The sequence below is a fragment of the Littorina saxatilis genome, linkage group LG7 (genome assembly GCF_037325665.1).
Source record: "Littorina saxatilis isolate snail1 linkage group LG7, US_GU_Lsax_2.0, whole genome shotgun sequence".
NCBI lineage: Eukaryota > Metazoa > Mollusca > Gastropoda > Littorinimorpha > Littorinidae > Littorina > Littorina saxatilis.
Genome location: NC_090251.1, coordinates 59,248,955 through 59,264,527, shown reverse-complemented (window position 1 = coordinate 59,264,527; position 15,573 = coordinate 59,248,955). Strand labels below are relative to the sequence as shown.

The 15,573-nt window shown below is 44.9% G+C and overlaps 2 protein-coding genes across 4 annotated transcripts in view; both read right to left on the bottom strand.

Moving 5' to 3' along the window:
- Positions 1 to 2,234: 2,234 nt before the first annotated feature.
- The window catches only part of LOC138971910 (prestin-like), a 39,202-nt gene continuing 25,863 nt past the window's right edge, over positions 2,235 to 15,573 (bottom strand). For 2 of the 3 annotated variants that reach the window (XM_070344756.1, XM_070344757.1), the window contains exons 2-7: positions 13,355 to 13,600; positions 11,172 to 11,306; positions 7,352 to 7,593; positions 5,780 to 6,723; positions 4,652 to 4,842; positions 2,235 to 3,300 (exon numbers count right to left, since the gene is read on the bottom strand). In XM_070344756.1, coding sequence (XP_070200857.1) covers positions 2,353 to 3,300; positions 4,652 to 4,842; positions 5,780 to 6,723; positions 7,352 to 7,593; positions 11,172 to 11,306; positions 13,355 to 13,459 — 2,565 coding nt within the window. In that variant the 5' untranslated portion in view covers positions 13,460 to 13,600 and the 3' untranslated portion in view covers positions 2,235 to 2,352. Of the gene's footprint in view, positions 3,301 to 4,651; positions 4,843 to 5,779; positions 6,724 to 7,351; positions 7,594 to 11,171; positions 11,307 to 13,354; positions 13,601 to 15,439; positions 15,470 to 15,573 lie in introns of those variants that run through there. The other variant, XM_070344755.1, reaches the window with a different exon arrangement.
- On the bottom strand, positions 3,307 to 4,635 carry LOC138972010 (clumping factor A-like). The gene is made up of 2 exons (XM_070344852.1): positions 4,627 to 4,635; positions 3,307 to 4,537 (listed from the first exon to the last, which is right to left on the bottom strand). The coding sequence occupies exons 1-2, from the start codon at positions 4,633 to 4,635 to the stop codon at positions 3,434 to 3,436; spliced, it is 1,113 nt and encodes a 370-aa protein (XP_070200953.1). The 3' UTR covers positions 3,307 to 3,433.

Sequence of the window (15,573 nt, the reverse complement as noted above, 5' to 3'; positions counted from 1 at the left end):
AGCTTGCAGCGCAGAACGGACGCGCCGGGTGACATGCCAATCATTTCGTCAGTACTGTGGTGGACGCCGCTCACAATTATTGTCAATTCACGTGCTTTTCGTTTTTTGTGTGCAGTACATTCTCCCGGCGCTAAGCGCGGCACAGTGGCGGCGGTTTTAAATTGACAGACGCGCTATTCTTCCTTTCACTGTGTAACTTGTCTAATAGGTTGCCCATCCAAACACACGCACACCACACAGCGCGCGCTTGAAATAAGCACCAATAATGCACTAGAGGCACCGATATAAAGCCAATAGGCACAAACTTAACCAAAATAGGCACCGATTTAACAGTGACACAGCACCAATATGACCGTTTCGGCCCAGAATTGTTCAGTAACAAATAAGAACCAACTTAACAAGACCGCCCATCGCCATTTTCAAACTGATCAGCAGAGTCTATTATCTACAAATATCAACACTGTCAAATATCAATGTCTTTTCATTCCATCCCGTGTACTGCTACTACTGGGGTACTCGCGCGCAAGCAAAACTCAGCCAGCTCTAAAACAAACTGATCCCATGCAAAAATCGTGCTGACCTCGGCGGCCTTCAACTGTTGTAGACAAGTTTGAAATGTCTTTCAGCTATACGGGAGGACCCTTCTCCAACACGGAAAGAGTCTCATGTCACCTTTTGCATGATTTTCAACTTTTTTTACATTTTTCTAAAGAGTTTTTTATGCTCTATCCAGTGTTGAAATCCGTTTTAAAAAAGAGCGAAAATTGACGGAGTTATAAGTCGCTGATTGACACTGTTCCAACACAGACTTTTCTCAAGCAGGTACCACTGTGCCACAGAACCAACGCGCGCCGCCAGTAGGTGACATGCCACCGCTGGACTGTTACCGCAATTCTCGTGTGTTACGTGCATTATCGCTCACTCGGCACAGCGCGCGCCTTAAAGAAGCTTAATTTCACCGTCAGTGTTATGAAGAGTTGGTGGTCTAGAGGAATCGCCTTGCGACTATGGCCAAGGTGATCCGGGTTCGAGTCCCGGCGGCAACTCCAAACTTTTTTTTCTTTTTTTCTCTAAATTCTTCTTTACTATTGTTTATTATGAACGTTTGATTGTTTGATTTGAGTCTAATAATTTCTTATTATTGTGTAAAATAAATAAATAAATAAATAACTTATAATTTTTTATTTATTTTTTCACTGTTGGATTCCACTTCATAACCCTAACCCTAACTAACCCTAACCCTAACCCTAACCCTAACCCTAACCCTAACCCTAACCCTAACCCTAACACAAAACATGACCCGCCCAATCGCCAATCCGCAAATAATGTTTTTCACGTCATTTTACACTATTTTGGGTTGCATAGTCGTGGTTGCCTCCCTTGCCAAAGTCAGTCGGAGTTGCTTCCCTTGGACTCTTCTCATCACAATGCAGCCATTTCTTGTCTGTATTTTGCCGCCGAGTTTGTTTACGGCGTTTTCTTCTTCTTTTCGCCTTTTTTACTCTTCTTATCATGGTAAGCAGTGACATTACTCATTTATGCTTCCATTCATTACATTTTAGACTCTTTCTTTTGCTTATTTTACCCGTTTTTAAACATTTTTAGCCTCTTTCCAAAAACTTTTTGTCAGGGGAGCTAATTACGTTTCTTACCACTTTTTTTGCTAACAGGAGTTGCTCCCCTTAGTTCGTTAGCTTTAGTTTTCTCGCTCTTTTACCGCATTTCAACTATTTTTTTAGGGGAGCTAATTACGGATTTGTTTTACAGGTTTTTTCGACAGGAGTTGCTTCCCTTGGACCACTGTCTTCATTTTTCCCAAGGATTTCTGCAATTACAAGGTGAGTTTTTTTGGTGTTTTTTTCTTTCTTTGTTTTTCTTTTTCTTTGTTTGTTTCTTTGTTTGGTTCTTTGTTTGGTTCTTTGTTTGGTTCTTTGTTTCTTAGGGTTAGGGTGTTTCTTTGTTTGTTTGTTTGTTTGTTTGTTTGTGTGTGTGTTTAGTTGTTTCTTTGTTTCGGTGTATCTTTCTTTGTTTCTTTCTTTGTTTTCTTTCTTTGTTTCTTTCTTTGTTTGTTTGTAGGTCAAGGTATTTAACTAGGTCAAGGCTGTTGTCATTAGGGTTAGGGTTAGGGTTAGGGTTTTTAAGTAGGTCAAGGCTGTTTTGCTTAGGGTTAGGGTTAGGGTTAGGGGTTAGGGCATTTTTACATCTTCTGCACCACACCAATAAAATGAAATGCATTTAGTTTTTTCAACCGTTTTTATTCTCAAAAAATCAACACATCACCCTATTATATAGGGTTTGGGTTAGCAACACTTTGTCACATAGCAAACAGTTCTACATCTTCGTCAGAGTCTTCTACATTTTCGTCACGTAAGAGTCCTCTTCAGCCTCCTCGTCAGAGAAGTCTTCCAGCTCCGCCTGGGACAGAGCCTCTACCTGCTTGGTCTTGGCCACGGCCACGGCGTCAGACACCTCCAGGAAGAAGTTCTCGTGCGGGATCTTGTCGAAGGCTCCGGCGTGTTTCATGGCGCGTCGGACAGCGGCGGACACGCCGGCCAGGAACACCTGCACGTGAACGTGGGCGTACTCGGAGAAGATGTGGCACAGAACGTTTGACCCCGAAGCGTCCATGTAGTTGATGGGCGAGCAGTCGATGATCACGTGGTGCACACGGCGCATGCGCTTCAGCTTCTCGTCGCTGATGACCACCTCGCCATAATCGTCCACCTCCTCGTCGTCCAAGGTGCCGATACTGATGGACGATTCCAGCGAGGCTTTGCGACCGGGGTTGCCACGGCCGTTGATCCCCCCGGACAGCGAGTCCTGGCTCTTGCTCTTGCCCTTGTCTGACTTGTCTGACTTGTCTTGCTGCAGCCGGCTGAAGCCCGCGCGGTTCTCGTCAATGGTGTAGGCCGCGTTGTCCATACTGCTGGCAGAGACCTTGCGCTTCTTCTCTGCGGCCAGCTGGGTCAGGCTGCCCGCGGAGTCTGAGGTGGCCAGGGTCACGACTGACGGCCGTTGGTTCACCAGCAGGTTCTCGCCCGTCATCACCGAGTTGCGGCGCTGTTGGGGCGCGAGTCCCTGTGCGATCCGCTCCCTGGTCTCTTTCTCGTACACCTCCTCGCGCTTCTTCAGGAACTTGAGCAGCTTGCGCGGGTTGATCGTCTTGGAGTACAGGCTATTGCGGAAAATCTCCGCGTTGGCGAAATACAGATTGGACTCGAAACGGAAGATCCTCAGCCCTGGGATCTCGCTGGCGTCTGTGTACCGCTTGGCTTCCACGAACACGTTGTCCTTCGCCACCTGCAGGATGAGTGACAGCATTTTATCATCATCATCATCGTCATCGTCATCGTCGTTGTCGTCATCATCATTCACTATCGTCACTATCATCACTATCATCATCATCATTATCGTCACCCACCTTGCCCTGCCGTTAGCCCCGCGAAAACTGTGTCTGGAAGACGACGGCGATGAAAGACACAGCCACACCCACACCCTGCCCCACGTTACTATCATCACTATCATCATCACTATCGTCACTATCATCATCACTTTCATCGTCACTATCATCACTATCATACTCACTATCATCACCACTTTCATCACTATCATCACTATCATCATCACTATCATCACTATCATCATCACTATCGTCACTATCATCATCACTTTCATCGTCACTATCATCACTATCATACTCACTATCATCACCACTTTCATCACTATCATCACTATCATACTCACTATCATCACTATCATCATCACTATAATCACTATCATCATCACTATCGTCACTATCATCACTATAATCACTATCATCATCACTATCATCATCACTATCATCACTATCATCATCACTTTCATCGTCACTATCATCACTATCATACTCACTATCATCACTATCATCATCACTTTCATCGTCACTATCATCATCACTATAATCACTATCATCATCATTTTCATCGTCACTATCATCATCACTATCATCACTATCACCACCACTATCATCACTATCATCACTATCATACTCACTATCATCACTATCATCATCACTTTCATCGTCACTATCATCATCACTTTCATCGTCACTATCATCACTATCATACTCACTATCATCACTATCATCATCAATTTCATCGTCACTATCATCACTATCATACTCACTATCATCACTATCATCATCAATTATTTCATCGTCACTATCATCACTATCATCACTTTCATCACTATCACCACCACTATCATCACTATCATACTCACTATCATCACTTTCATCGTCACTTTCATCGTCACTATCATCACTATCACCACCACTATCATCACTATCATCACTATCACCACCACTATCATCACTATCACCACCACTATCATCACTATCATCATCACTATAATCACTATCATCGTCACTATCATACTCACTATCATCACTATTATCACTATCACCACCACTATCATCACTATCATCCCTATCATCATCACTATCGTCATCACTATCGTCACCCACCTTGCCCAGCCGGTAGCCCCGTGCGAACTGTGTCTGGAAGACGACGGTGATAAGAGACACAGCCACACCCACACCCTGCCCCACGTTACTATCATCACTATCATCATCACTATCATCATCACTATCGTCATCACTATCGTCACCAACCTTGCCCAGCCGGTAGCCCCGTGCGAACTGTGTCTGGAAGACGACGGTGATAAGAGACACAGCCACACCCACACCCAGCCCAACGTCGATGTCGAGGAAGACGGTGGCGAAGAAGGTGAAGAACCAGATGACAAAGTCAAACTTGTTGATCTTCCAGAACTTCCTGCCGTCCAGAATCTGCACAAAAAGACCTGTGGCCGGTTTGGTCAGCATTAGAAACACAGGCTCTGTCTGTCTGTCTGTCTGTCTGTCTGTCTGTCTGTCTGTCTGTCTGTCTGTCTGTCTGTCTCTCTCTCTCTCTCTCTCTCTCTCTCTCTCTGTCTGTCTCTCTCTCTCTCTCTTTCTCTCTCTCTCTCTCTCTCTCTCTCTCTCTCTCTCTTTTTGCTTTATTGATGTTCCATTCATGTATTTTCTACTACTTTTCTAATTTATTATTACTGTATGTTTGATGTTTCTATGATTCTAGTCGGGCGCACGCGTGAATATGTGTTTCTGTGAATGTAAAGGGCACATTGTAAGATTAAGCCTATGGCCTAAAACGTCTACCCTTTATGTGAATAAAATGTTCTAAGTCTAAGTCTAAGTCTAAGTCTCTCTCTGTTTTTGTTGTTGATGAAGTCACCACCATGTGGGATTACCCTCTACACATGTACGTGAATTTCTTGACTATGTGTTACAGAAATAAAAGCAAGAGGACTTCGAGTGTGATGAAAATGTTGTCAGCTTATTATCTTTAACGAAGATTAAGATTGCTGAAAGTATGTTATCTTTAAGCGGAACAATTCTTGTTTAGAGCGTGTTACCTTTAAGGGAGACGAAGGTGATGGCAGCCACAGCCGATATTGGGAGCGCCACAAACAGCGAGCCGATGAAGAGGATGACGCACACCATGACCGGTTAGGGTAACAGTAGGGGTTAGGGTTATAAAGATTGTTTAAAGCGTGCTACCTTTAAGGGAGATAAATGTTGTTAAAAGCGGGTTACCTTTAAGGGAGATGAAGATTGTTTCAAGCGAGCTACCTTTAACGAAGATAAGCAGGGTTTCAAGCGTGCTACCTTTATGGGAAATAAATGTTGTTAAAAGCGTACTACCTTTAAGGGAGATAAATGTTGTTAAAAGCGGGTTACCTTTAAGGGAGATAAAGATGATGGCAGACAGAGCCGACTTGGGGAGCGCCACAAACAGCGGGCCGATGAAGAGGATGACGCACACCATGACGGCCGCGCTGAAGACCCCGCAGAGCGTGGTGCGCGCGTTCATGTTGGAGGCGACCATGGAGCGAGGGGGGGCCACGCTGGACGGGAAGCACAGAAAGAAGGAAGACACGGCGTTGCACATGCCGTACGCGATCAGCTCCTGCGAGTCGTCCACCTCGTAGTTGTGTTTCTTGGCGCAAATCTTGGCCATGGCGATGGTGTTGGCAAAGATGAGGATGGCCAGGATGAAGGCGTCCACCACGAACTTGGGCGACTCTTGCAGTGCGCGCATGGGTACCCGGGGTGGCGGGATGGTGTTGGGGAACGTGCCCACCACGTCCACCCCGAACTGGTCGGCAAACTCGCCGAAGTAAGACACGACTGTAGCGAAGATGACGACGAAGAGCTCGATGGGGATGGGCGCGAACAGCTTGTGCTTGAACCGCTCGTTGATGCAGTCTTTGACCAGCTGGATCACCACGCACGTCGTCACCGCGATGATCAGCGCCGCTATGTTGGTCGTCGTGATGACGGAGAAGATGGCCTCGTAGGTGTAGATGATCTTGCCCACGCCCGCGAAGCGCTCGATCTTCAGCCCGAGCATGGAGGACATCTGGCTCGTCCCGATGTGCACCGCGGCCGCCGAGGTGAAGGCCGTGAAGAAAGACTCAGAAAGATAGAAGGTGATGAAGCCTAGCTTGAATAGGCCCAGACCAATCATCATCAGGCCCGACACAAAGGCCACGCCCATCGCAATCTCTTCCTTGTAGTCTAGGTACTCGGGCACTTCGTCAAGCAACATGGCCGTCCCGTTCACACCACCGCTAGTCATGTTGGTCAGCCAAGGTCGCTCTGCCGCCCAGTTCTGTCCTAACCTGCAACCGTGGTCAAAAAAATGTAAACATCACACCACGTGACGTCATGTTGGTCAGCCAAGGTCGCTCTGCCGCCCAGCCCTGTCCTAACCTGTAACAGTGGTCAGAGAAATGTAAACATGTGTGTTCACACCACCGCCAGTCATGTACTATTCAACACGTCACATCCCTACCTGTCTACACTGTACCCCCCGCGGGTTAGGGGGAGTCCCATATTGGTTGGGACGAGAAAGAATTTACCCGATGCTCCCCAGCATGTCGTAAGAGGCGACTAACGGATTCTGTTTCTCCTTTTACCCTTGTTAAGTGTTTCTTGTATAGAAGATAGTCATTTTTTGTAAAGATTTTAGTCAAGCAGTATGTAAGAAATGTTAAGTCCTTTGTACTGGAAACTTGCATTCTCCCAGTAAGGTAATATTTTGTACTACGTTGCAAGCCCCTGGAGCAAATTTTTGATTAGTGCTTTTGTGAACAAGAAACAATTGACAAGTGGCTCTATCCCATCTTCCCCCTTCCCCCGTCGCGATATAACCTTCGTGGTTGAAAACGACGTTAAACACCAAATAAAGAAAGAATGTCTACACTGTACTGTTCAACACCAACACCTGACATGACAGCAGTAACCTACCTGTCCACAGTGGCGGCGGTCAGGATACAGATGACGGCGCTGGTTCCCATAGAAACGTGGGCGGATGTACCAAAGAGGACGTAGAGGAGGACCGGCCAGACGGAGGTGAAGAGACCGTTCTCGACCTTGACCGAGGTCAGCGCGCCGAACGCCAGGGCCTGGGGGATGTGCAGGATGCCCACCGTCAGCCCCGCGAAGACGTCAGGGACGGCGAACTCTTTCAGCTTGTAATAACGGATGTACTGCACACACGAACATCCATAACACGTCAGGGACGGCTAACTCTTACAGCTTGGAATAACGGATGTTAGGCACACACAAACATACATAACACGTCAGAGTGGCTAACTCTTTCAGCTTGTAATAACAGATGTAATGTACACACAAACATACATACATACATAACACGTCAGGGACGACTTACTCTTTCAGCTTGTAATAACGGATGTTGGCACACACAAACATACATAACACGTCAGGACGGCGAACTCTTTCAGCTTGTAATAACGGATGTTGGCACACTCAAACATACATAACACGTCAGGGACGACTTACTCTTTCAGCTTGTAATAACGGATGTTAAGCACACACAAACATACATAACACGTCAGGACGGCGAACTCTTTCAGCTTGTAATAACGGATTTACTCCACACACTAACATACATAACACGTCAGAGTGGCTAACTCTTTCAGCTTGTAATAACAGATGTAATGTACACACAAACATACATACATAACACGTCAGGGACGACTTACTCTTTCAGCTTGTAATAACGGATGTTGGCACACTCAAACATACATAACACGTCAGGACGGCGAACTCTTTCAGCTTGTAATAACGGATTTACTCCACACACTAACATACATAACACGTCAGGGTGGCGAACTCTTTCAGCTTGTAATAACGGATGTTAGGCACACACAAACATACATAACACGTCAGGACGGCGAACTCTTTCAGCTTGTAATAACGGATTTACTCCACACACTAACATACATAACACGTCAGGGTGGCGAACTCTTTCAGCTTGTAATAACGGATGTTAGGCACACACAAACATACATAACACGTCAGGGTGGCGAACTAAACACGTCAGTACGACGAACTGACTTAGTATTAGCGAATGTACTGCACACACAAAACACAAACCTACATAATACGCCGAGAGGAAGGCAGAGCAGTGACAGCTAAGGTGAACTCACTATATTAGCTATAACGGTAACAAAGCATTAGAACAGAAAGGTGGCACAGACTGAAAACCAGAAGGGTAGCACAGCGAACATACAGAAAGGTGGCACAGACTGGAAACCAGAAGGGTAGCACAGCGAACATACAGAAAGGTGGCACAGACTGGAAACCAGAAGGGTAGCACAGCGAACATACAGAAAGGTGGCACAGACTGGAAACCAGAAGGGTAGCACAGCGAACATACAGAAAGGTGGCACAGACTGGAAACCAGAAGGGTAGCACAGCGAACATACAGAAAGGTGGCACAGACTGGAAACCAGAAGGGTAGCACAGCGAACATACAGAAAGGTGGCACAGACTGGAAACCAGAAGGGTAGCACAGCGAACATACAGAAAGGTGGCACAGACTGGAAACCAGAAGGGTAGCACAGCGAACATACAGAAAGGTGGCACAGACTGCAACCAGAATGGTAGCACAGCGAACATACAAAAAGACGCGTCTTTGTCAAATAACTATTTAAATCTTTGAGTCAAACAAAAGAATGACCAGAAGACACACGAGACGTAACGCTTACCCGCACGACGTGGATGTAGGAGGTGACGATCTTTGGGTACAAACACAACTTGTGACAAGGACACAGAAGACGTAACGCTTACCCGCACGACGTGGATGTAGGAGGTGACGATCTTTGGGTACAAACAAAACTTGTGACAATCAACATAGGACACAGAAGACGTAACGCTTACCCGCACGACGTGGATGTAGGAGGTGACGATCTTTGGGTACAAACAAAACTTGTGACAATCAACATAGGACACAGAAGACGTGACGCTTACCCGCACGACGTGGATGTAGGAGGTGACGATCTTTGGGTACAAACACAACTTGTGACAATCAACATAGGACACAGAAGACGTAACGCTTACCCGCACGACGTGGATGTAGGAGGTGACGATCTTTGGGTACAAACAAAACTTGTGACAATCAACACAGGACACAGAAGACGTAACGCTTACCTGCACGACGTGGATGTAGGAGGTGACGATCTTTGGGTACAAACAAAACTTGTGACAAGGACACAGAAGACGTAACGCTTACCCGCACGACGTGGATGTAGGAGGTGGCGATCTTTGGGTACAAACAAAACTTGTGACAATCAACATAGGACACAGAAGACGTAACGCTTACCCGCACGACGTGGATGTAGGAGGTGACGATCTTTGGGTACAAACAAAACTTGTGACAATCAACATAGGACACAGAAGACGTAACGCTTACCCGCACGACGTGGATGTAGGAGGTGACGATCTTTGGGTACAAACAAAACTTGTGACAATCAACATAGGACACAGAAGACGTAACGCTTACCCGCACGACGTGGATGTAGGAGGTGACGATCTTTGGGTACAAACAAAACTTGTGACAATCAACATAGGACACAGAAGACGTAACGCTTACCCGCACGACGTGGATGTAGGAGGTGACGATCTTTGGGTACAAACACAACTTGTGACAATCAACATAGAACACAGAAGACGTCACGCTTACCCGCACGACGGGGATGTAGGAGGTGACGATCTTTGGGTACAAACAAAACTTGTGACAATCAACATAGGACACAGAAGACGTCACGCTTACCCGCACGACGTGGATGTAGGAGGTGACGATCTTTGGGTACAAACAAAACTTGTGACAATCAACATAGGACACAGAAGACGTAACGCTTACCCGCACGACGTGGATGTAGGAGGTGACGATCTTTGGGTACAAACAAAACTTGTGACAATCAACATAGGACACAGAAGACGTAACGCTTACCCGCACGACGGGGATGTAGGAGGTGACGATCTTTGGGTACAAACGAAACTTGTGACAATCAACATAGGACACAGAAGACGTGACGCTTACCCGCACGACGTGGATGTAGGAGGTGACGATCTTTGGGTACAAACAAAACTTGTGACAATCAACATAGGACACAGAAGACGTAACGCTTACCCGCACGACGTGGATGTAGTAGGTGACGATCTTTGGGTACAAACAAAACTTTTGACAATCAACATAGGACACAGAAGATGTAACGCTTACCCGCACGACGTGGATTTAGGAGGTGACGATCTTTGGGTACAAACAAAACTTGTGACAATCAACATAGGACACAGAAGACGTAACGCTTACCCGCACGACGTGGATGTAGGAGGTGACGATCTTTGGGTACAAACAAAACTTGTGACAATCAACATAGGACACAGAAGACGTAACGCTTACCCGCACTACGTGGATGTAGGAGGTGACGATCTTTGGGTACAAACAAAACTTGTGACAATCAACATAGGACACAGAAGATGTAACGCTTACCCGCACGACGTGGATGTAGGAGGTGACGATCTTTGGGTACAAACAAAACTTGTGACAATCAACATAGGACACAGAAGACGTAACGCTTACCCGCACGACGTGGATGTAGGAGGTGACGATCTTTGGGTACAAACGAAACTTGTGACAATCAACATAGGACACAGAAGACGTGACGCTTACCCGCACGACGGGGATGTAGGAGGTGACGATCTTTGGGTACAAACGAAACTTGTGACAATCAACATAGGACACAGAAGACGTAACGCTTACCCGCACGACGGGGATGTAGGAGGTGAGGATCTTCCAGGATCGTTTCTTGTCACAGTACACCTGACTGCACACCCGGTCCTTGAGGGGTGGCTTCTCATCCTTCTGCTGCTTCAGGTGCAACTCATCAAACTGGACCTGTCAATCAGTCAACGGTCATGTTGCATATTACTCATCAAACCAGACTTGTCTATCACTCAACGGTGATGTTGCATAGGAGGAATCCAGACGAGGGTCGTGGTGTATGTGTGTGTGTGTGTGTGTGTGTGTGTGTGTGTGTGTGTGTGTGTGTGTCTGTGTCTGTGTCTGTGTGTCTGTTTGTCTGTCTGTCTGTCTGTCTGTCTGTCTGTCTGTCTGTCTGTCTGTCTGTCTGTCTGTCTGTGCGTGCGTGTGTGCGTGTGTGTGTGTGTGTGTGTAGAGCGATTCAGACTAAACTACTAGACCGATCTTTATAAAATTTTACATGAGAGTTCCTGGGTATGATATCCCCAGATGTGTTTTTCATTTTTTGGATAAATGTCTTTGATGACGTCATATCCGGCTATTTGGAAAAGTTGAGGCGACACTGTCACACCCTCATTTTTCAATCAAATTGATTGCAATTTTGGCCAAGCAATCTTCGACGAAGGCCGGACTTTGGTATCGCATTTCAGCTTGTAGGCTCAAAAATTAATTAATGAATTTGGTCATTAAAACTCTCAAAATTGTACTTAAAATTCTTTTTTTATGAAATGATCCAAAATTACGTTCATGTTATTCAAATACATATCAATATGTTATATTTGGATTAAAAATAAGCTCTGAAAATTAAAAATATTAAAATTATCATTAAAATACAATTTCCGAAATCAGTCAATTTAAAAAACAATTTCATCTTATTCCTTGTCGGTTCCTGATTCCAAAAAACACTTACATATAATAAGTTTGAATTAAAAACACGCTCAGAAAGTTAAAAACGAAGAGAGGTACAAAAAAGCGTGCTACCGCGCTGAACGGGCTCGTCACTTTCACTGCCCTTTGCACGAGCGGCGGACTACGGTCATTGTCAAAAAATGAAGTGCGTTCAGTTTCATTCTGTGAGTTCCACAGCTTGACTAAATGTAGTAATTTCGCCTTACGCGACTTGTTTAAATACCCCTTGACTTCCGGAACTATTTGAGGATATTCGTAAAAAAAAGAGTGTTTTGATTTGAGAGTGCATAAAAACTGTTAGAATAACAGTAGGGGAAAGAAACATATATGTATGTGTAGGTATATGATTGGAGATTCCAACAATACCACAAATTACTCTAACCCAACCCAGAGGGGTGTTAGGTTCAAAAAGACACCAATTTTACCTATGCAAATTTACGAATCGGCTCTTCCGCCAGACCATTTCAATGCAGACAAAACACAGTCTCGGAAACCTTAGTGGATCCCCGATAGTACAGGTTTGAGTCCTCGATAGCACAGAGGTACCACGAGTTCACGAGTTCAGACGGATGCGCAAAAGTACATGTGTACCGTAACTGTCATTCAGTCACAGTCTTACATTTGTTTCTCTGATCTCTATACTCATTTTCCAGCCCTCTTTTTTTCAAAATATCGCGATAATCAGCTGCCTCTTGCAATTCTTGATCAAACCATTTTGGTTTCAATTTATGCTTTACCCTCTGGGTTTTTAATGGAGCGTGTTTGGTATAAACCTTTAAACAAGTCGCGTAAGGCGAAAATACAACATTTAGTCAAGTAGCTGTCGAACTCACAGTATGCTTTACCCTCTGGGTTTTTAATGGAGCGTGTTTGTTATAAACCTTTAAAAAAGCATCATGCCAATATCCAAAAGCTTCGTCCGGATCAGTCAAATTATTTAGGGTTAATAGGTCTGTCTGTCCCGACCCTCCGTGACTCTTTAGGGTTAATAGGTCTGTCTGGACCCTCCGTGACTCTTTAGGGTTAATAGGTCTGTCTGTCCCGACCCTCCGTGACTCTTTAGGGTTAATAGGTCTGTCTGTCCCGACCCTCCGTGACTCTATAGGGTTAATAGGTCTGTCTGTCCCGACCCTCCGTGACTCTTTACGGTTAATAGGTCTGTCTGTCCGTTCAACTTCTCAGTTTCATCCTCTCCACACCCCCCCCCCTCTCTCCCCTCCCTCTCTCTACCCCATTTTTCCCCCCCCTCTCCCCCCCCCCCCCCCATGACTGACCTGTGTCTGTGCAGCACGCTTGACGTTGACCGCACTCTCCAGGTTGATGACGGGACACGATGACCGGCGTCGTTTCTCGGACATCTGGACGCCGTTGTTGTCCATTGCGGGGTTAGAGGTCAAGGTCGGCTGCTGTAGCCCCGACAGTCCGCTGCGACGTCGCCGCTGGTTGGTCTGGTAGCGGTTAGGGGTGGCGCTGGTGGAGACACGCCGCTCGGGAACCTCCCCCGACAGATGCAAAGTGTCCTGCAACATGGAGAGTGCAAATGTTATTATCAATAAAGAGTTGAAGTAATCAATAGAGGGTGCAAGTGCACTGATCAATACAGGGTACAAGTGTACTAATCAATAGAGGGTGCAAGTGTACTACACAAAAAAAGTGGGTGAAAGTGTACTAAGGATATAGTACATGGTGTAAAACTGTTTGAATTAGAGGAATTCCGGAAAGAATTGTCTGGCAAGAGTTAATGCCCTTGCTTTTAGTGAGACCAACAATCCACAGGCCAGTCACTTGACAGAATTGTCGGGCTGGCAAAGAGTTAATGCCCTTGCTTTTAGTGAGACCAACAATCCACAGGCCAGTCACTTGACAGAATGTCAATATAAAACAATTAGTTAATTCTAAAATATTCCACACAAAAAAAGAAAAGCCGTTGCATTTTGTGTACAATTTTTGTGTTTTTGCATTTTTCTATTGTTCACCAACACGCAAAAATGGGTGCCCGTCCATATTAAAGAAATTACGTACTATACATTTGTGGGTTCAAGGGGACAGCAGCGCAAATGACGGTAACGGAGATGACGGTAACGGAGATGACGATTAATGAACCCATAAAACTACACACTGTTTAATGTGTACAACAGAACACAGTGCCCAAGTTAAGCCGCCGTTTAGACGACTCTTGCAAAGTATCGCGAAGAAAAGCATAAAAGTACACACTGTTTAATGTGTACAACAGAACACAGTGCCCAAGTTAAGCCGCCGTTTAGACGACTCTTGCAAAGTATCGCGAAGAAAAGCATAAAACTGAAGAAAATGTAGAATAACCTCCGACAATTGTAAAATGTAGAATAACCTCCGACAATTGTAAAATGTAGAATAACCTCCGACAATTGTAAAATGTAGAATAACCTCCGACAATTGTAAAATGTAGAATAACCTCCGACAATTGTAACATGCTTCATTTAACTGAAGAAAATGTAGAATAACCTCCGACAATGTAAAATGTAGAATAACCTCCGACAATTGTAAAATGCTTCATTTAACTGATCAAAAAAACGTTCAATGAAATCGAGAGAAAAAATGTCCCCTGCTTAAAGATTATATATTCAGTTTGTTTATTTAAGAATCATGAAACAACAGAAAAAGTTACCCTCGTCATGAATCATGACATCACAGAAACAGTAACCCACGTCAAGAATCATGACATCACAGAAAAAGTAACCCACGTCAAAAATCATGACATCACAGAAACAGTAACACCACGTCAAGAGTCATGACATCACAGACACAGTAACCCACGTCAAGAATCATGACGTCACAGAAACAGTAACCCACGTCAAGAATCATGACATCACAGAAACAGTAACCCTCGTCAAGAATCATGACATCACAGAAACAGTAACCCACGTCAAGAATCATGACATCACAGAAACAGTAACCCTCGTCAAGTCTTTCCAAAACTTTTAGGGGTTTAAAGACAATGAAAACAGGTTACCCCCAAAATACTTTACCAACAAAATACTTTACCAACAAAATACTTTACCAACAAAAGCCATCGAAGTACGATTTGAAAGTAAAAATATAATCCTCCAAAACAAATTAGTAGTGATTACCTCCAGAAGGTTCCAACGATGATTAAATTCAAATTAAAAAACAATCTATAAATGTTGTCAGAACAAAGACATTGGCATCAAACAGATTGAATTAAAACCAAACCAAAGCGACCAGCTGAATGCGGTGCCAAATGTGTCTCCACTTTTAATGTCCACAACACGAATTTCGCCATATTTCAGCTTACGTCACTGTATAATATGCATTTCAAGATGACTCATGAATAAAGAAGAGGTCAAAAACATAATTACTTTTCCAGACTCCATGTCCTGCGGTTTTCACACAAATATCACATTCATATATTAAATCCAAGTCACACTTTTTTTCGGGGCAAATTGTTTTTGTGGCCGAGATGGGCGGAAAGGTTACAGCCCATGTGCGCGGT